This window comes from Sarcophilus harrisii, chromosome 4 (assembly GCF_902635505.1).
Source record: "Sarcophilus harrisii chromosome 4, mSarHar1.11, whole genome shotgun sequence".
Lineage (NCBI taxonomy): Eukaryota > Metazoa > Chordata > Mammalia > Dasyuromorphia > Dasyuridae > Sarcophilus > Sarcophilus harrisii.
In genome coordinates, this window is record NC_045429.1 from 382,205,181 (window position 1) to 382,226,887 (window position 21,707).

Below are 21,707 nucleotides of genomic sequence, written 5' to 3' on the forward strand. Positions count from 1 at the left end.
TATTCTGCCATCTTCCCAGAATTGTCCCCTCCAAAGTGCTCTGTATAATTCCCATTCAAAAACTGAGATATATTAAACCTAACTTTTCTAAAATTCTATTCAGTTCCTTAAACTCTTTCCTATTTATCTTGTTATCTTAAAAGGAGCACATTAGTCCACAGCAATTATTATTTTGCTATCTGATTCACCCTAAAATTTCATTAGCTTTTCTTTGAACAATCAGCATGACACTTGGTATATATTATATTGGTATATATATATATTGGTATATATATATATTAACTATAAATATTGTTCAATTATATATAGTACCTTTAAACATCATATATAGGTTGCCTGCAAATTTCTTTTAGCTATTTGTATGCGTTACTGTTGCCTTATCTGAGATCACATTTACCATTCAAGCTTTTCTTGGATCTTCCTATATATGATGAAGGGAGGATTCTGGGAAGATGGCATAGTAGGTTGGTAAATTTCAAGCTTTCCATATTTTCCCTACAAATAGAACAAATTTGCACCCTGTGAAGACATGGACTGGTAAAAAATCTAGAAGACAGGGCAGAACAGAGGTTCTCCAGGTACAACTCAAGAAGATCTGAAGACTCCATTAACCAATGTAAAGTGCAAACACTTCCAAGGTAACTCCAAAGAAACATCAAGTGGGGAGTCCTGTGGTCAGCAGACTGTGGCTGAAGACTTAGCAGAAACCACAGAAACTTTCACTTCCTGGACAGTGTGTAGAATCAGAGTCTGAGTCCAGTAGGACTGAATAAATTAGGAACACCAGGCCCAGCTGTGGTCTTGGATAAAAAGGAATCAGAGGAGCAGATAGGTTGCTGGCTGCAGGCACTTGTTAAGGGGCAGAGCTCTTATTTTGGGATTCCAGGTCAGAGGGGAAAGCTCAAGTGAAGCTAGAGGTACCATATCTCCACCCCATGATTTGAGGTGCTTACAATAATACCTCTTATTTAAAAAAATTAACCAGCAAAAAAGAACCCTATAATAGAAATTAGGGAACAGAGAATACCAGTATTCATCTTCAGAGGAGGACAATGAAATGAAAAGAGCTTCTTCAATCCCAAAAGAGAAAGGTGAAATGACTCCTCATCTAAAGAGAATTTATAGAACTCAAAAAAGGATTTAAAAATCAAATGAGAAACATTGAGGAAAAACTAAAAATAATAAAAACCATAAAAGAAAGCAAGATGATTATGGGGGAAAAGTTAATGAACTAGAAAAAGGAGACAGAAATGAATGAAATACATGAAAATTAATGATAATGCAAATAACTCTTTGAAAATCAGAATTGGGCAAGGGGAAGCCAGTGAAGCTATGACACCAAGAAATAACAAAACATTATAAATAAGGAAAAAATAGAACAGAATATGAAACATCTTAAGAAAAAAATGACAGATCTGAAGAACAAATCAAGAAGAGAAAACATAAGAAAAATTGACTGCCTGAAAGTTGTGATAAAAAAAGGAAGCTTGACACAATAATGCAAGAAACAATCCAAGAAAATTGTCCTGGAATGATAGAACTTGATGGGAAAGTAGAAAGAGAAAAAAAAAAAAAAAAAAAAAAAAAACCACTCCACCAGCTCAAAGTGATCCTTTGTAGAAAGCACATAGGAATATTATTGCTAAATTTTGAAACCCCCAGAGCAACGAGAAAATTTTGCAAGGAACAAGAAAAAGAAAACAATTCAAATATGCTGAAGCTACGATTAACATTGTACAGGATTTATCACAAGCCAAAAGACCTTAGGTCTTGGAATCATATCTATTAACAATCAAAAGAACTAGACCTGTGACCAAAAATATATCCAGCAAAATTATCTGTAATATTGAAAGAAAAGCAAAAAAGGACATTTAATGAACTTGCAGATATTCAGAACTATATATCAACCAAACTCAAACTTAATAGAAAATTTAACTTATAAAAGATCAATTTCAAGTAACTTAACATGGACAAATTGTTTTGTTTTGTTTTGTTTTTTACAAGGAAAATGTATAACATGTTTAAGATTGTAGCTCTAAAGAAAGATTGGAGCTGAGTTAAGATAAAATAATTACAAATAAGATGCAGAGGAAGAATAGACACAGAGGCATTGGGCTAGTCTAAAAATCAACTCACATGGGGAATGGGTTAAATAGGCAACACTACACACACACACACACACACACACACACACACAGGAAGAGTATAGCACCTTCCAAAATCTATAAACAAGGGGGAGTGATAGAATTAAAAGTCAGAAGGTATAAGAAAGTTATGTGTATGTGAGGAAGATGGGGTGTGTATGTATGTGTATGTAAATATGTATATCTAAATGTATCCTTTCTTAACTATAGCCTGCTTGGGGGAAAGGGAGATGAAAGGAGGCAAAAAAGAATATAGTAAAAAAGAGAGAACAAAAGAACAATTTATAAGGAAATAAAGAAAAGATGGACACTCATGAATAAAATTTTTTCTACTAATATATATACTTTTTTGAACTGGCATTTGTTAAACATTTTGAATCCTCTCTGTTCTGCTAAGCACATGGCAATGCTTTGTTTTGTTTTGTTTTATTTTTTTTTTATTCCTTTTTAATTTTCCTTATTCTGCTTTTTAAAATAAAATAAATTTTAAAAAGAAAATGATAAAAAATTAATGCTCATTATAATGTGTAATGTTCTCCTTGGTTTGGTTTCCTTGGGGTCTTTGGGAGCAGCCTTTGTTTCAGTTCAGAGTAATCACCACATGAACAGCCAGGTGTTAAAATCCAAATCCTTTATTATCTCCTTGCTTGGGGCATGGGCCAGCTTTCTTGAGGTCCTCCTGAATGTGTCTTGGTTTCTATGGTGGAGGCAGGAGGACCACCACCAGGGTCCCTGTCTTTCCTAATGCTGATTCTGACTGAGTTTGTCAAAGCTTATATGCTCTCTTATCATAGGTATGAATCTTGTAGAACTATATTAAGTACTAAGTACATGTACTGAACTACTACTGTCTTTATCAATTCCACTGACTTAACACCTTGTTTCAAGTTCATAGTTCTGGCCCATGATAATAATGTACTTTCTACAACTAAAATATGTCTTGCTTATGGTTAATCTTTACCCAAGCACTAATTCTTTCTTCAACTGACTTTCCTAACCCTGTCCCCACTTATTTCTTGAATGTAATTTAATTATGCATTAAATTCTATATTTGTACCATCTTGGATCAGATGAAAATGAGGTTCATGAGATGTAGTGCTTCACCTATCCAGTCTTCATATTTATATATCCTTCTGATACACCACAATTATAAGAAATAATTCCTGTCTCTTACTCGTTCGTTAGTTTATTTTTTTCTTCCCTTTTCTTTACTCTCTAAAATGAAATAAAATAAAATAAAATCCAACACAACACAATTGAATTTATCTTTTGTTGATCTCTGATTCTTGGAGGCTGTGGAGTTCTGAAATGACAGTGATCCTTTCTCCCTTGAATAGGATGTAAGCACTTCCCTATCATTTAATCTCTTTAAAAAGTCCAAATGTATTTATCCTTCCAAGTTTCTCTCATTTCTGCTGTTTGTAATCCACCTTTGGGTAGGAAAGCTTAGAATTCAATTGTTCTAATAAAGATGTGTATGTATATATACATCATAAGCACATGTACGAATGCACATGCACACACACATATAATATGTGCTTATAGGACTACATTTAGCTTTTCAAGATCAGCAATTATCATTTGAGAGCCTTTTCTTCTGCTTTTGTATGTGATAATATTACTGCAAAATCTTATGAGGTCCTAGTTGCAGTTTTCTTTTATTTAACCATTTTCTTCCTGGTTACTTATATTTTTTCTTTTGGTCTAGAAACCATGAATTTTGGCTGATAATTCATTTATATTATCATTGTGAGGATTCTTTTAGGATGTGACCTCCTGACTCATACTTTCATTTTATTCACTTTTTAAAATACTTCTAGACAGTTTTCATTTGTTATTTTGAAATAACTTAACTAGAGGGGTTTTGTTGTTGTTTATTTATTTAGTTGGTCATGGTTTTCTGTGAGTCCAGTATTTCCTGAATTGTTTCCTCATCTTGTTTTCAAGGTCATTTTTTTTTTTAATTTAATAGCCTTTTATTTACAGGATTTATACATGGGTAACTTTACAGCATTAACAATTGCCAAACCTCTTGTTCCAATTTTTCACCTCTTACCCCCCCCACCTCCTCCCCTAGATGGCAGGATGACTAGTAGATGTTAAATATATTAAAATATAACTTAGATACACAATAAGTATACATGAAGGTCATTTTTTAATAGTAAAAAAACTCAGGGGTTCTAATTTTTCAGTACATTGCTTTCTAAAACTTTTTATTCTTGTGATATCTGCTAGGTTTCCCCCTACCTTTAGATTACCTTTTCTTTAAAAGTGACAAAACTCTTCTTGGAAGTTGTTTAATTTTAGCCTTATTTGATATAACTTATTGGTCATCTAAGAAAATAAGACATTCCTTTTCAATATCCCTAACTCCACATGGTAGTGAAAGACTCTCTGGGTTAATGGATATTTGAGGATCATTCAAGTCATCATACTGTGCCCTGCTGATCAGATAGTTTCCATACTGAGATGAAAGAGACTGTATATATATAGAAACTAAAGGCCTCAGCATCCTTATTCTATATCCTTGCTCTGTTAAATCAAAACACACTTTTTTTAGTTAACATCTCAAATGATTTGCAACTATTTCATTTTATACCAAATTTGAACCTGACCAAGATTCTTGTAGCTGATTCAGCTAGGTGGTGCAATATATAGAATGATGGGTTTGGAGTCAGAAATACATGAATTCAAATCCAACCTCAAATTAGTTCTAAATCACTCTGCCTTATTTTTCTCAACTATAATATGGAAATAATCATACACCCATCTCACAAGATTGTTGGAGGATCAAATGAAATATTATTTCTAAAGTCCTTAGTGCCTGGCACATAGTAAGTGCTGTATAAATGCTTATCTTCTTCCCTTTCCCTGCTGGTGTTAGACCTTTTGAGTTCTTTTTATCCCACTGTTGTGCTGAGCAAAGCTCATTCTCTGACATATTCAAACAAGCCAGAAATTTTCAGTCTTTAGATTATCCTGAGGTTTTAGTCTGTCTCTTGGTGTCACCTTAATAAATAGGCTGACATAATTTTTACTGTAGTTATTTTGTATGAAAGTGAGTAGTGCAAAGACTTTAGACTTTAGAAGTTCAAATACTACTTCTAATAAATAGGTAGGAAAGATATTTAACTTTTTGATCACAGGCATCTCTCTAATATTTATCTACTAAATCAAGTATTGACATTTTGTGGGAAAATTAACATAAATGTTAATATTTCATACTTTTTTCCCATAGGTATAGAACAAATACCAAAACTTATTCTATTTTCAACACCAGAACAACTGTAAGTATACAATTATTTGAGTTTTTAAAATGAAAGTTGAGTAATGATGTTTATTTGTACAAAATTCTATAAATCAACTGAGGACTCAAACAGAAGTGATCTTTGTATTCTACCATTGGCAGCTTTCAGCTGCTATTCTTCACCAATTTAAAAATTTCTCCCTACATTTAGTCATGGAGGAGAAAGATAAAGGCTTATTCCAACCTTTTGATAAAGACTATACCTTTATTTTTCTTGATTCAGACAGAAAAAGTAAAATCCTGATACTGAACACTTATTTACTTGTCCCAACAGTCTGATTCCATTAGGATGGTTATTCCAACTTTTTTTTTTTAATCATTGTTTACTAGTTTCTTGATTAGTTCATTATTTACTTTTAACCAGTCTCTGAATTAAAATTTCAACAGTCTTAACAAAGACAACTTTGAAAGGATGGGGAAGAGAATGAACATGTATTATATGACTACTATATGCCATGTCAGGGCCTTCTCTAGTTGTCCTGATATATCTCTTGCCCTGAGAACCAAGATGGCTCCTGAGAAGAAATTGAGGCTGATGACTTTGCACAACCCTCCCTTACTTAAATCCAATTCACTTGCATATCATGGTATCACTTCCTGATCAGGGTCTTCTTTAAGAACAAAGTCCAAACAACAACCTTTGTGGGTTGGAGTTGCCCCACTGAGGACCAGGTAACACAACTTACTTTTTTTTTCTTTCTTTCTCTTCTTCCATTTATCTTCCTATGAGGGCTCTGCCCAAAGGAATATAAATTTTTATCTTAAACCTCCCAAGATATCTTGGAGTTTACTGGCTAGATTTCTTTGTAAGGGACCAAGCTTTAAAGACAAATTACCCTGGTTCTCATAAATTGACAAACAAAAGATCCCAGGCCAAGTCCCACTTGGACCCAGATTGCTTCACAGTGAAGGTAAATAGCAATTGTTTTTGTTTTGGCAAAAACACCTGAGGATCTTCCCCTCCCAGGTTGTCTTTTTTTGACTAGGTAAAAATGAGGCATTTTTTGCTTCATTTCTTTCTTATCAACTTTTCTCACTGAATTGGCAGTTTTCTTAGTCAAAATGAGACCTGGTTAAAAAAAAAAAAAAAAAAAAAAGACCTTAGCTTAAAAAGGCCAGGATCTCCCATTGCATCTGGAGCCATCTCAGTCATCATTATCTATATCTTGCCACTGGACCCAGGTAGCTCCAGAAGCGAAAATAAAGTAGGTGACCTTGTACAGCCAAACCTCACTTCAATTAACTTGCATGTCATAGTATCACTTCACTGATGCTATGCTCCTCTTTAAGAGCTAAGGACAAGCAATAGCAATAACAACAATAATTATATTCCATGTACTCTGCTAAGCACTTTATAACTATTTCATCACAACAATCCTGTGAAGTACTATTATGATCCTCATTTTACATCTCAGGAAACTGAGGCAATTCGAGATGAAGTGACTAGACCCAGGGTCACACAGCTAATATCTGAAGTCAAATTTGAACCCAGTTCTTCCTCATTCCCAACTTGGTGCCCCATTCCCTATACCACCTAGCTACCCTAATTATAGTCACATGTGTCTGATGAAGGCAATTTGTTAGAAAAGGATATTAACCCTCAAAAGCTGCCTAATTTTCCCATTAAAAGATGGAGGGTGTTCTGCCCCTACTGGCTTTGTTGATGAGGTGAGTAGGAGAGCAGAATATTCCAATCCAGGTATTGTTAGAGAAGTGGGGAGTCCTTCCCCTTGGGAATCTGGGTTCATGTTCCAAGCCACTTTCTTTTCACTCATCCTAAAAGAAATCTTGAGGGGGAGGTAAGGGAGTTTTTGCTACTTTGTCTAGGGTTTATAAGCTAAGACATCCTGACATAATGTCTTGACCTTTTGTTTTTCCATATGAACTTTGTTGTTATTTTTTCTAAGTCATTAAAATAGTTTTTTGGGAGTCTGATTGGTATAGCGCTAAATAAATAGATTAGTTTAGGTAATATTGTCATCTTTATTATATTTGCTCGCCCTATCTAAGAGCATTTAATATTTTTCCAATTGGTTAGATCAGACTTAATTTGTGTGAAAAGTGGTTTGTAATTTTGCTCATAAAGTTTCTGATTTTCCCTTGGCAGATAGATTCCTAAATATTTTATATTATCAGTAGTTACTTTAAATGGAATTTCTCTTTGTAACTCTGACTGTTGGATTTTGTTAGTGATATATAAAAATGCTGATGACTTATGTGGGTTTATTTTATAACCAGCAACTTTGCTAAAGTTGTGGATTATTTCTAATAACTTTTTAGCAGAATCTCTGGGGTTCTCTAAGTATACCATCATGTCATCGGCAAAGAGTGATAATTTGGCTTCCTCATTGCCTATTCTTATTCCTTTAATCTCTTTCTCAGCTCTTATTGCTATAGCTAGCGTTTCTAATACAATATTAAATAGTAACGGTGATAGTGGGCGACCTTGTTTCACTCCAGATCTTATTGGGAATGGTTGCAGTTTGTCTCCATTACATATGATGCTTACTGATGGTTTTAAATAGATGCTGCTGATTATTTTAAGGAAAAGTCCATTTATTCCTATACTCTCAAGTGTTTTTAATAGGAATGGATGTTGGATTTTATCAAATGCTTTTTCTGCATCTATTGAGATGATCATATGGTTTTTGTTAATTTGGTTATTAACATGGCCAATTATATTGATAGTTTTCCTAATATTGAACCAGCCCTGCATTCCTGGTATAAATCCTACTTGATCATAGTGTATTATCTTGGAGATGATTTTCTGTAGTCTTTTTGCTAATATCTTATTTAAGATTTTAGCATATTCATTAGAGAGATTGGTCTATAATTTTCTTTTTCTGTTTTCAGCCTACCTGGTTTAGGTATCAGTACCATGTCTGTGTCATAGAAGGAATTTGGTAGGACTCCTTCATTCCCTATTTTATCAAATAATTTATATAGCATTGGGGCCAATTGTTCTTTAAATGTTTGGTAAAATTCACATGTAAATCCATCTGGTCCTGGGGATTTTTTCTTAGGGAGTTGTTTAATTGCCTGTTCTATTTCTTTTTCTGAAATGGGACTATTCAAGCAATTTACTTCCTCCTCTGTTAGTCTGGGAAGTCTGTATTTTTGGAGGTAGTCATCCATTTCACTTAGGTTATCAAATTTATTGGCATAAAGTTGAGCAAAATAACTCCTTATTATTTCTCTAATTTCCTCTTCATTGGTGGAAAGTTCTCCCTTTTCATTTTTAAGACTACTAATTTCATTTTCCTCCCTCCTTTTTCTAATCAGATTTACCAAAGGCTTATCTATTTTATTGGCTTTTTCATAGAACCAACTCTTAGTTTTATTAATTAGTTCAATAGTTTTTTTACTTTCAATATTTTTAATTTCTCCTTTTAATTTTAGAATTTCCAATTTAGTATTTGATTGGGGGTTTTTAATTTGGTCTTTTTTTAGTTTTTTTAGTTGCAAGCCCAATTCATTAATCTTTTCTTTCTCTGTTTTATTCAAGTAAGCCTCTAAGGATATAAAATTCCCTCTTATTACCGCTTTGGCTGCATCCCACAAATTTTGGTATGATGTCTCATCATTGTCATTATCTTGAGTGAAATTATTAATTGTATCTATAATTTGCTGCTTCACCCAATCATTCTTTAAGATGAGATTATTTAGTTTCCAATTACTTTTTGGTCTATTTCCCCCTAACTTTTTGTTGAATGTAGTTTTTATTGCATCATGATCTGAAAAGAAAGCATTTACTATTTCTGCTTTCTTGCATTTAATTTTGAGGTCTTTATGTCCTAATATATGGTCAATTTTTGAATAGGTTCCATGAACTGCTGAGAAGAAAGTATATTCCCTTCTATCTCCATTCAATTTTCTCCAAAGATCCAACATACCTAATTTTTCTAATATTCTATTTACTTCTTTAATTTCTTTCTTATTTGTTTTGTGGTTTGATTTGTCTAATTCTGAGAGTGCAAGGTTGAGATCTCCTACTATTACAGTTTTGTTGTCTATTTCTTCTTGCAACTCTCTTAACTTCTCCTTTAGGAAGTTGAGTGCCATACCACTTGGTGCATAATATGTTTAATATTGATATTGCTTCGTTGTTTATGCTACCCTTTAGCAGGATGTAGTTTCCTTCCTTATCTCTTTTAATTAGATCAATTTTTGCTTTTGCTTGATCTGAGATAAGGATGGCTACCCCTGCTTTTTTGACTTCACCTGAAGCATAATAGATTTTGCTCCAGCCTTTTACCTTTACTCTATATGTATCTCCCTGCTTTAAATGTGTTTCTTGTAAACAACATATTGTAGGGTTCTGACTTTTGATCCAGTCTACTATCTGCCTCCTCTTTATGGGGGAGTTCATCCCATTCACATTTACGGTTAGAATTACTAAATCTGTATTTCCTGCCATCCTAATAACCCCAGATTGTGCTTTACTTATTCTTGCCTCCCCCAACCCTCTTTCCCCCTTTTAAACTTATGTACCCCTCTTGTATCACGATACTTATCCTCTTTATAATCCCTCCCTCCCATCCTGACATAATGTCAAAAGTCTAGCTTGTTAAGTATAATTCCTATGAGGAAGCAGCAAAAATTGTAGAGGCAAAAATAAGGGAAACAAGCAGGTTTATTCAGTACATATTCATTACCAGAACAGCCCCAGAGGGGGAAGGGAGTGTGGCCCAGAAATTAGACCAAAAAGGGGGCCTTACAATAGAAATAAAATAGAGTGTAGGTTTTCCCCTCTTTCCTTAATTCTTTATAAAAGGGTTGGCATGGGAAGAACCAGATACTCAATTAACCCTACTCAAACTGAGTGAGAAGTGAGAGTACCATTGATTAATGACAGAGGGACTTTGGTCTTGATATACTAATTAGACAATCCTAAACTGTCAGGGAAAGATCAAGAGTGAAGAGACTACACCAGTTTGAGACACCTCAAAGTAGATGGGTCAAAAGTTAATACAGATTGCCCTTTTTATAGGAAGGAATCTAAAATCAGCTAATTTAAGAACTTTTTCAAGGGTGACTTTGATTAAATACTACTTTGGTCTTTAGCACCAAATTTGGATCTTTCCCATCAGTAAGATATACTCTACCATACAGATTATCAAAGGACAAGGATTCTGATTTTCAGAGATTTCTTTTTTTTAATTAAAGCTTTTTGTTTACAAAACATATGCATGGGTAATTTTTCAACATTGACCCTTGAAAAATCTGTTCCAAATTTTCCCCTTCTTCCCTGCACCCCCTCCTCTAGATGGTAGGTAGTCCAATACATGTTAAATATGTTAAAATATATGTTGAAATAAATATGTGTACATATTTATAGTTATCTTGCTACATAAAAAAATCAGCTCAAAAAGGAAGAAAAAACTGAAACAAAACAAAATGCAAGCAAACAACAACAGAGAGAGTGAGAATGCAGTGTTGTGGTCCACACTCAGTTCCCATGATTCTCTCTGGGTGTAGATGACTCTTTTCATCACTGAACAAATGGAACTGGTTTGAATCATCTCATTGCTGAAGAGAGCCATGTCCATCAGACTTGATTGTCATATATTCTTCTTGTTGCCATATATAATGACATTCTGGTTCTGCTCATTTCACTTAACATCAGTTCATTTAAGTCTCTCCAAGCCTATCTGAAATAATCCTACTGGTTGTTTCTTACAGAACAATAATATTCCATAACATTCATATACCATAATTTATTTAACCATTCTCTAATTAATAGGCATCAATAGAATTTCCAGTTTCTAGCCACTATAAAAAGGGCAACTACTAACATTTTTGCACATGTAGCTCTCTTTCGCTCCTTTAAGATCTCTTTGGGATATAAGTCCAGTAGAAACACTGCTAGATCCAAGGGTATGCACAGTTTGATAACTTTTTAAGCATAGTTCCAAATTGTTCTCCAGAATGGTTGAATGTATTCACAATTCTACCAACAATGTATCAGTGTCCCAGTTTTCCCATATCCCCTTCAACATTCATCATTATTTTTTCCTGTCATCTTAGTCAATCTGAGAGGTATGTAGTGGTATCTCAGAGTTTTCTTCATGTGATTTTCTCTGGTCAATAGTGATTTGGAGCACCTTTTAATGTGACTACAAATAGTTTAAATTTCTTGATTTGAAAATTATCTAATCATATCCTTTAACCATTTATCAATTGGAGAATGGCTTGAACTATTACAAATTTGAGTCAATTCTCTATACATTTTGGAAATGAGGCTTTATCAGAACCTTTGAATGTAAAAATGTTTTCCCACTTTATTGCTTCCTGTAAAGTCCGGGCTAACACTCTGGAGGACCTCAGGATCAGTCAAAGTCCTCATCAATTAAAATTCTTGGTCTTTAGGGGGAGAAGTGAAGAAGGCAGGCAATGCCAAAGATGTATTCTGGATTCTGGAGTTTGGAGTCTTCAGCCTCTCTCCAAATCCTGCAGCCAAGTGAACCTGATCTCTCTCCCCCGGCTCTCCAATTGTTGCCTACCATTACCTCCCCACCACACATTCAGCAAGCACCAATGCTGAGGAGAGCCATCACATCATCATCTCATCTAAATATATGTATATAGAACCATTATCTCTTATCGAATACATCAGTGGCTCTCAAACTATGGTCTAGAGAATCCTGGGGATCTCTCAAACGCTTTTAGAAGGTCTACAAATTCAAAAGTAGTTTTTATTTCCAATATGATAAATGTCTATAAATATAATCCAGATAAACAAAAATGCTTTGGAGGGATCCTCAATAATTTTTAATAGGATAAAGACACTGAAAACAAAAGTTGGAGAACCACTGAAATACATAATTAGTCTTAAGTGCTCTGCTGTCTGATTCAAGTACACCTTGTCAGAGTTTCAGCCCAGTACAGCTTCCCTTCTAATCTTGTCTACATTAGTTTTGTTTGTACAAAAACTTTTTAACTTAATATCAAAATTATCTGTTTTGTGATCAGTAATCATCACTAGTTCTTCTTTGGTCACAAATTCCTTCCTCCTCCACAGATCTGAAAGGTAAACTATCCTATGTTTTTCTAATTTGTTTATAATATCATTCTTTATGTCTATATTATGTCTATAACCCATTTGAATCTTATCTTGGTATACAGTGTTAGGTGTGGGTCAATGCCTTGTTTCTGTCATAGTAGGTTCCAATTTTCCCAGTAGTTTTTGTCAAATAGTGAATTCTTATCCCCAAAACTGGGGTCTTTGGGTTTTTCAAACACTAGATTGCTAGTCATTGACTGTTTTTGTCCTGCGAACCTAACTTATTCCACTGATCAACTGCTATATTTCTTAGCCAATAATAAATGGTTTTGATGACCGTTGCTTTATAAAATAATTTTAGATCTGGTATAGCTAGGCCACCTTCATTTGCTTTTTTTTTTCCTTGAAATTCTTGACCTTTTATTGTTCCAGATAAATTTTGTTATTTTTTTCTAGGCCAGTAAAATAGTTTCTTGGGAGTTTGATTAATATAGCACTAAATAAATAGATTAGTTTAAGTAGAATTGTCATCTTTATTATATTCGTTCAACCTATCCAAGAGCACTTGGTATGTTTCCAATTGTTTAGATCTGACTTTATTTGTGTGGAAAGTTTTTGGTAGTTTTTCTCATATAGTTCCTGATTTCCCCTTGGCAGATAGATCCCCAAATATTTTATCCTAATCGACAGTTATTTTAAATGGAATTTCTCTTTGTATCTCTTGCTATTGGATTTTGTTAGTGATGTATGAAAATGCTAATAATTTATGAGAATTTATTTTGTATCCTGCAATTTTGCTAAAGTTGTGGTAATTAGTTCTAATAGCTTTTTAGTAGATTCTCTGGGGTTCTCTAAGTATACCATCAAATATATGCAAAGAGTGATAATTTGGTTTTGTCATTATCTATTCTAATTCCTTTAATCTCTTTTTCTTCTCTTATTACCAAGGCTAGCATTTCTATTACAATATTGAATAGTAATGGTGATAGTGGGCAATCTTGTTTCACCCTTGATATTATTGGGAATGATTCCAGTATGTCCCCATTACATATGATACTTGCTAATGGTTTTAAACAAATGCTACTGACTGAAAAGTCCATTTATTCCTATACTCTCTAGTGTTTTTAATAGGAATGGGTGCTGGATTTTATCAAATGCTTTTTCTGCATCTACTGATCTACTGAGATAATCATGTGGTTTTTGTTAATTTGGTTATTGATATAGTCAATTATGCTAATAGTTTTCCTAATATTGAACCAGCCCTACATTCCTGGTATAAATCCTACTTGGTCATAGTGTATTATCCTGAGGATGATTTTCTGTAATCTCTTTGCTTTTATTTAAGATTTTTGCATCAGTATTCATTAGGGAGATTGGTCTATAATTTTCTTTCTCTGTTTTCATCCTACCTGGTTTATGTCTGTGTCATAAAAGGAATTTGGTAGGAGTCTTTCATTCCCTATTTTTTAAAATAGTTTATATAGTATTGAAGTTAATTGATCTTTAAATGTTTGGTAGAATTCACATGTAAATCCATCTGGTCTTGGGGATTTTTCTTAGGGAGTTGACTAATAGTTTGTTCTATTTCTTTTTCTAAAATGGGACTATTTAAGTAATTTATTTCCTCTTCTGTTAATCTGAGCAATCTATATGTTTGTAGATATCCCTCCATTTCACTTAGGTTGTCAAATTTATTGACATAAAGTTGGGCAAAGTAAATCCTAATTATTGTTCTAATTTCCTCTTCATTGGTGGATAGTTCTCCCTTTTCATTTTTGAGACTAAAAATTTGATTTTACTCTTTCCTTTTTCTAATCAAACTAACTAAAGGTTTCATAAAACCAACTTTTAGTTTTATTTATTAATTCAATAGTTTTTTTAGTTTCAATTTTATTAATCTCTCCTTTTATTTTTAGAATTTCAAGTTTGGTATTGGATTGGAGGTTTTTAATTTGTTCTTTTTTTTTTTAAGCTTTTTTTAGTTGCATCCAATTCATTGATCTTCTCTTTCTCTATTTTATGCAAGTAAGCATCTAGAGATATAAAATTTCCCCTTGTTACTGCTTTGGCTGCATCCCACAAATTTTGTTATGTTGTCTCATTATTGTTATTCTCTTGGATGAAATTGAGTGTGTCTATGATTTGCTGTTTCACCCATTCATTATTTATGATAAGATTATTTAGTTTCCAATTACTTTTTGGTCTACTTTCCCCTGGCCTTTTATCGAATGTAATTTTTATTGCATCGTGATCTGAAAAAAAATTGCATTTACTATTTCTGTTTTTCTGTATTTGATTTTGAGGTCTTTATGTCCTAAAATATGGTCAGTTTTTGTATAAGTTCCATGAACTGCCAAGAAGAAAGTGTACTCCTTTCTGTCTCCATTCAATTTTCTCTAAAGATCTATCATACCTAATTTTTCTAGTATTCTATTTACTTTTTTAAACTTCTTTCTTATTTTGTGGTTTGATTTATCTGGTTCTGAGAGTGCAAGGTTGAGATCCCCCACTAGTATAGTTTTGCTGTCTATTTCTTCTTGCAGCTCTCTTCACTTCAACTTTAGAAATTTAGATGCCATACCACTTGGTACATATATGTTTAGTATTCATATTGCTTCATTATCTATGGTACCCTTTAGCAAGATATAGTTTCCTTCCTTATCTCTTTTAATTAGATTAATTTTTGCTTTTGCTTGATCTGAGATCAGGATGGCTACTCCTGCTTTTTTTTTTTTTTTTTTTTTTTAACTTCACTTGAAGCATAAAAGATTCTGTTCCAGCCTTTTAGCTTTACTCTGTATGTATCACTCTGCTTTAAATGTGTTTCTTGTAACAACATATAGTAGGATTCTGGCTTTTAATCCAGTCGCTATCCATTTCTGCTTTAAGAGAGAGTTTACCCCATTCACAATTATGGTTAAAAAAAACTAATTCTGTATTTCCTGTCATCTTATTAACCCCAAATTATACTTTTCTCTTTTCCTTTTCCTCTTTCCCTACTCCTCTGTATTTTACTTATGAGCATCACTTGCCTCAATCAGCCCTCCCTCTTTAGAGTCCCTCCCCCTTTCTTATACTTTCCGCTATTATTTCTGTTTTCTCTTCTATTTAGCCTGCCCCTTCCCTTTTCCCTTTTTCCCTCCCACTTTTCTATAAGGTGAGAGATGCTTCTTAGTGGAACCAAATATGTCTAACATTTTCTCTTTGAGCCAAATTCCCTTCTTTCCCTCAATGTTCATCCCCTTCCCTTCTTTCCCTCAATCATAATAGGTTTTCTTTGCTCTTTCTGAGATGTAATTTCCCTTATTTTTACCTCATTTTCCCCCCTTTCCAGTAAAATCCCCTTTCTACCTCGTTTCTTTTAATATTATAACAGTAAAATTAAATTATACATGCACTCTCTATGTATACCCGTAACAGAGATACAGTTCTCAAGAATTCTTTTCTTTTTACCTTTTTATGCTTCTCTTGAGTTCCACATTTGGAGGTCAAATTTTCTATTTAGCTCTGCTCTTTTCATCAGGAATAAATTCACCTGTTTTGTTGAATGTCCATCTTTCTTTCAATTGGCTTTCAATTTCAATTCTTTCAATGGCTATTTTACCTTCTGATTCTATGACATCTGGGCAGTTCTCTTTGATGATTTCCTGAAAAATAGTGTCAAGGCTCTTTTTCTTCATCATGGTTTTCTGGAAGTCCAATAATCCTTAGAGTGTCTCTCCTAGATCTATTTTACAGGTCAGTTGTTTTCTCAAGTAGTTATTTTACATTTTTTCTATTTTTTCTTTTTTCTTTCTTTCTTTCTTTCTTTCTTTTTTTTTTTTTTGGTTTTGCTTGACTGATTCTTGATGTCTAATTCATCATTCATTTCCATATCTTCAATTCTGAATTTTAGTGAATTATTTTCATTTAAATTTTTTTTACTTTTATATTTGTCCAATTGAGTTTTTAAATGAATTGTTGTGTTCTATGGATTTTTTTTCCATTTTACAAATTCGTTTTTTTAGGGAGTTGTTTTCTTTTTCCATTTCACAAATTCTGTTTTTCTGGGAGTTTCTAAATTTTAATGAGTTATATGCCTTTTCCAAACCCTCTTCCAAAATTTTCATTTCCTTTCCCCATTTTTCTTCCAGCTCGCCTTTAAAATGCTTTCTAATTTCTTCTAAGAGAGCCTTGTGTGATCAGGACCAGGTTATATTACCCTTTGCGGTTTCATCTGCTTTTAGTCTCCTCAGGGTTTGAAATCTGTTCTTCTCTTTCACCATAAAAACTGTCTATGATGAGAATTCTCTTTGCTTTTTTACTCATTTGTAAAAAAGAAAAATAAAGTTAAAATCTGCTTTTAGGGCAAGGTAGGTTTTCCAAGCTTCCTCTACAAGCAGTGAGAGGCTATGGCTATGCTGGGTCCATGCTTATTCATCCCTGGTCCTGGGTGGGCATGGCCAGATCCCTTGAGATTCTGGCATTTTGGGGTTCACTATTTATCTTTTTGTTGTGTTTGTGTTTTCTAACTTCTCTGTTGATCCACTGGCCTGCAGCCAGAACAGAGTAGCCAACACTGATATAGATTCCTCCCTGCAGATTCTCCATTGTGCTGAGCTTCTACCACCACACGAGGCCTGCTTGCACTTGGACTACCTCCCTCTAAGCTGGATTGAAACAGACCTTTTCTTGTGATCTTTGAAATTATCTTCTGCTGGTAATTTGTTGCACTCCCAATATTCATGGAGTCTGCCTTTCAGAAATAATTTAGAGGCTGGATTTGTGAATTAGTTTGAGGGTTGTGAGAGAAGGTCAGAAAGAAACATGTGTTCTCTCCGCCATCTTGGCTCCACCCTCAGAAATTTCTTAATCACAAAACTTCATTTACTGATCCCTCTCCCAGGCAGATACAGTTACTTATATGTGGGCATAGTCAAAACATAATGAAGCAGGTGGTCTATGGCAAGGCTTCTTAAATGTTTTCTACTCATGACCCCTTTTTGCCAGAGAAATTTTTATCTGACCTAGCTATATAGGTACATAAAATTGGTAGAAAAATAACATTTACTGATAATACAGCATAATTTCATGACCTCTCTCTTCAGTTATATGATGAGGTCATGACCCACAATTTAAGAATCTGTGATGTTTGCCTTAGTTTTGATAGAATTTACCAAAGGATAATATTCATAGGTCCTTACTGTTAAGCAAAAAAGAATCTGTGCATGTGTACAATCATCATATAATGTACACTGGCTCAGTAGTGGCCTAAAAGGCCCTAAACAAATTCCAGAGTGTATCTTATCTTATATACTGATATTTTGAAACATGCTTTTATTTCTTTGGATGGCATGAACTTACATGATATTTTCCTCAATTTGTTGACCTCCCTCTTCCTGTATCCTTTCCATGATAGCAAAGTGCGTTCTTTGAAACTACAAGGTAATAAGATGGCCTTGGCCCTATTGCTAATGGAATGATAGAAGTTGAAAGGAATTTACTTGCTTTAATTTATTATGTGATCCTAGAAACCACTTAAAGAGAATAGAGAGAGGTTAGAGGGAAAAATTTGCCTGAGGAGTCCCGATTATAATGGGTAAGTACAGTTTTTGATCCCATCCTAACATAAAAGCTGAGACTGAAGGGGCTTCCTTCCAGACATGTTAGGCAGGTCAGTCTCATAAGAGAAGTAATTGTCCCTTTTATGAAGAAGGGTCCCCTAGTCTCAGATAATAGTTTAACAGATGGCAAGAGCAGATTTTTGAGAAACCAGCAACTGGAAGATTCAGAGTCTTCTGAAGCCAAACAGAACTAATCTAATTGCCCTTCTATATAACATCTATTCAAGTTCTTGAGAAAATCAATCATGCTCCCCACAGACAGAGTTTCTCTTTTCTAAGCTTAATTCTTTAATTTTATTCAAATGATCCTTATATGGCATAGATTTTGGGTATTTCACTATACCATTTTCCTTCTTTTGAATGCTCTCAAGTTTATCAATGTCTTTCCTAATCTGTGATCATCAAAACTGAATACTTCCAGATGGAGTCCCAAACAGTCAGACATGACTGAACAACAATTGTCTAAAACTGCAACTTTATGTGATATTTTTGCTATATAAAATTGACTCTAAAGTCATAATGAACATATAACATTGTATGTGACTTAATGCACGTTTGAGTGTATGTACCTATAATCTCTTCTGTAACATCATTGTGATTATGTTTATATCCAATAGTCTGGGAGTTTTGTGATAGTTGTTTCTTTGTTTTTACCTAATTTTTTCCATTAATATATGGCACTCCTATTCAAGAAACCTCCTCTAACAGTACAGACCAATACCTATTCTATCAAACAATAAACATTTTTAATCACCTACTTTGTGCCATGCACTGTTCTACTATACAACTTAAGAGACTTCAAGAATTGCCTAAGAGTTTAAATGATTTGCCCAGATTTGTATATCCAGTACAGTCTGTATATTTAAAGGGCAATATTTGAGCCCATTTCTTCCCAAATATTTTCTGCAGTTAGTCAGTTAACCATTTAAGTGTTTACTTTGTGTTGGGTATTATTTTAAGTACTAGGGATACCAAAAGATTATATATTCTGTCTCCAAATATATGCTAACAGGGGATACATCTTAGGAATAATGAAATCTATACAAAATATATACACAGTAGATAAAAGGTAATCAGAAAGGGGAAGTTATTCATAACTAGGAGGACTGGAAACGTCTTCTAAAGGAGGTAAGTCTTGAAGGATAGAAGGGAAATTCAGAAATAGCTATAAAAAATAAGGCATTTCAGATATGAGACATAGGAGATAGCAGAATCAAAAGATCTGCATACAGGACACAAAGGACCGTGAAGTAGGGAAGAGTCAATTTTTAGAGACTATATTTCCTTTCAAAGAAAAGTAAAAGAACATGCTTACTTAAAACTCAATAGCACGAATCACATTTATATATTCTGTAATGTCAGTTTTATCCAATAGAGCAATCACCTTTGGTGCTATAGTATCACAATCAATTTTTTAAATTATCATATTCAACTCAAATTATAGTTTTTTTCTTCAAAGTCATTCTGATACATGAAGTGTGATACAGGACTGATTGAAGGATATGTAACATGATCTGGAAAAAACCTAAATGGAAAGGGATCATAGAAATTCAGAGATATGTGTAATAGGGTATGAACTAAAAGTTTTGGAAGTGGAAATGAAGAAAGGACAAATCCAAAAGAAATTTCAAAACAGAAGGATCCATGTAACGTGGTTTGACTAAGATGGAAAAAAGATGAGGTTACTCCTCATTCTTACAGAGTAAACAAAGACCAACCCAAATATTTTGTGTAACCATCTAGGGATGCAAAGGGTTTATTACATCATGAATGGAATAAGAGATGACTAGTAAAATGAATTGTTTTCAAATGAAGGCATATAGGGGATTGCAGAAATAATGAATTCAGTGTTAAATACATTGCATTTGAGATAATGGCAACACATGATAAGACCATAGATTTGGAATTGAAAGGGGTCTTTTCAGGCCACCAAGTCTAACCCCCTACTTTATCAAGTGAAAAATGGAGGCATGAGGTAAAAGGGGTAGAAAGCATAATTTGTACAGAAAGACATATTCTGTCTTGATGATTAGGCAAAATTCTGTGATTTACAAGGTAGTTCAATCTTGCTGATGGTACTATTTCAGGGTTTAGTTCACATGCTGTCTATCAGTTTGGGGAGATGACATGACACAGAAATATAGTTATTTTTCTGGATAGCTATAATTTGCTAGCAGCATCATAGTTAGTCTGATATGCCTCTCCTGGCTCACCTATGCCTATAAGAGAACAGCCTCAATCATAATCCACTTTTCGTTTCCTCTCTACAATGTGCGTTTTTCCCCCTCTTCTCACAATGAAATAGTTCAAAGTCCACCAATGGCCCCCTCCTAGACAAATTCAGTAATTTTTTCTCAATTTTAATCTTCTTCAACTTCTCCTATATTCAACACTGCTGATAATCCTTTCTTTCTTGAAACACTTATATCCTTTGATTCCTCAACACTCTACTAGCCTGGTTGTTCTACTAGCTTCCTGACTGTTTCTTTTCTACTTTATTTGCACATGGAGATCCTCCTTTGTAGATGACTGCAGATATTAGGAATCTCTGAGAAAAATATACTTGAAGCAAAGATACTTATAGCAGGGTGTTTATTTAGTGTGGTTGATGAGTTAATTGTTCTCTAGTTCACATATATTTAGTATGGTGATATAATGGTTCTATAGTTGGCACATGCTCAGTGTGTTGTAGTGATATAATTGTACTAAGGTATTTAAGTGCTGAGAGGACGGGAAACAGAGTGGGAGTGAGTATGCTCAAGTTCGAGCTCAGACTCCAGATTCCAGATGCCAGATTCTATCCCTGACCATCCTAGTAATGACTCTTTTGCTAAGACCAAGGCCTGTTCAGAGATCCTCCAGAATCTTAGCAGGAGAGGTGATGAAGATAGGAGAGCTACCACAAAGCTGGTCAAAAATGGAAGTCCCAAATCTTCTCTGTGTCTGTGTCTGAGACTCTTCTGTGTCTGTGTCTGAGACTCTTTTGTGTCTGTGTCTGAGAGGCTCATTCCCAGTCCTTCCAGCCCTTAAATATTTCAATATGATTACATCACTATAACAACTGAGCATGTGCAACCATTACATCACCATATTACATTAAGTATATGTTTAGAGAAACATTATCTCACAATGAGTAGGTCCTCTGCTGTCCTTGATTCAAGTATACCTTTTCAGAGTTCCGGCCCTCTACACTCCTTTCTAAATATGAATATGGGCCCCCTATTATACTCAAGCTTCAATTAATGTCTTAGAAGAATCGTGCATCATCATTTCTTCAACTATTGCTATTATGCTGATGACTCTAGAATTAATATTTGATGTCACAAACTCTCATCTGAGTACCACTTTTTTATACCCAACTCTTGTAAGACATCTAAGAGATAGAGAAGGAAAAGACTAACCTGGATTTAGATTCTTAAAAATAAGGAAAGTCTTTAAAATTGTTTTATAAACATTACTTTCAATTTTATATTTCTTTAGATCCATTTAGAATATGAAGGACCAGATTTTATAGAATGGGACATCCCAGGAGTTTGTTCTGTTAAAAATCGAACGTAAGAATTTTTATAATAAAAAATGATTATGTATATATGTATATACATATATATATATATATATTGCATATACTTGTATTTAATGAACCTTAAGAT

At 33.9% G+C, this 21,707-nt stretch overlaps 1 protein-coding gene across 8 annotated transcripts in view; it reads left to right on the forward strand.

The window, feature by feature from the left end:
- Positions 1 to 21,707, forward strand: part of CATSPERE (catsper channel auxiliary subunit epsilon) — a 183,207-nt gene that overhangs the window by 10,375 nt on the left and 151,125 nt on the right. For 6 of the 8 annotated variants that reach the window (XM_031966983.1, XM_031966978.1, XM_031966977.1 and 3 more), the window contains exons 2-3: positions 5,383 to 5,431; positions 21,538 to 21,611. In XM_031966983.1, the coding sequence (XP_031822843.1) occupies positions 5,383 to 5,431; positions 21,538 to 21,611 (123 nt within the window). The remainder of the gene's footprint in view (positions 1 to 5,382; positions 5,432 to 21,537; positions 21,612 to 21,707) is intronic. The other 2 variants (XM_031966979.1, XM_031966981.1) reach the window with 1 other exon arrangement.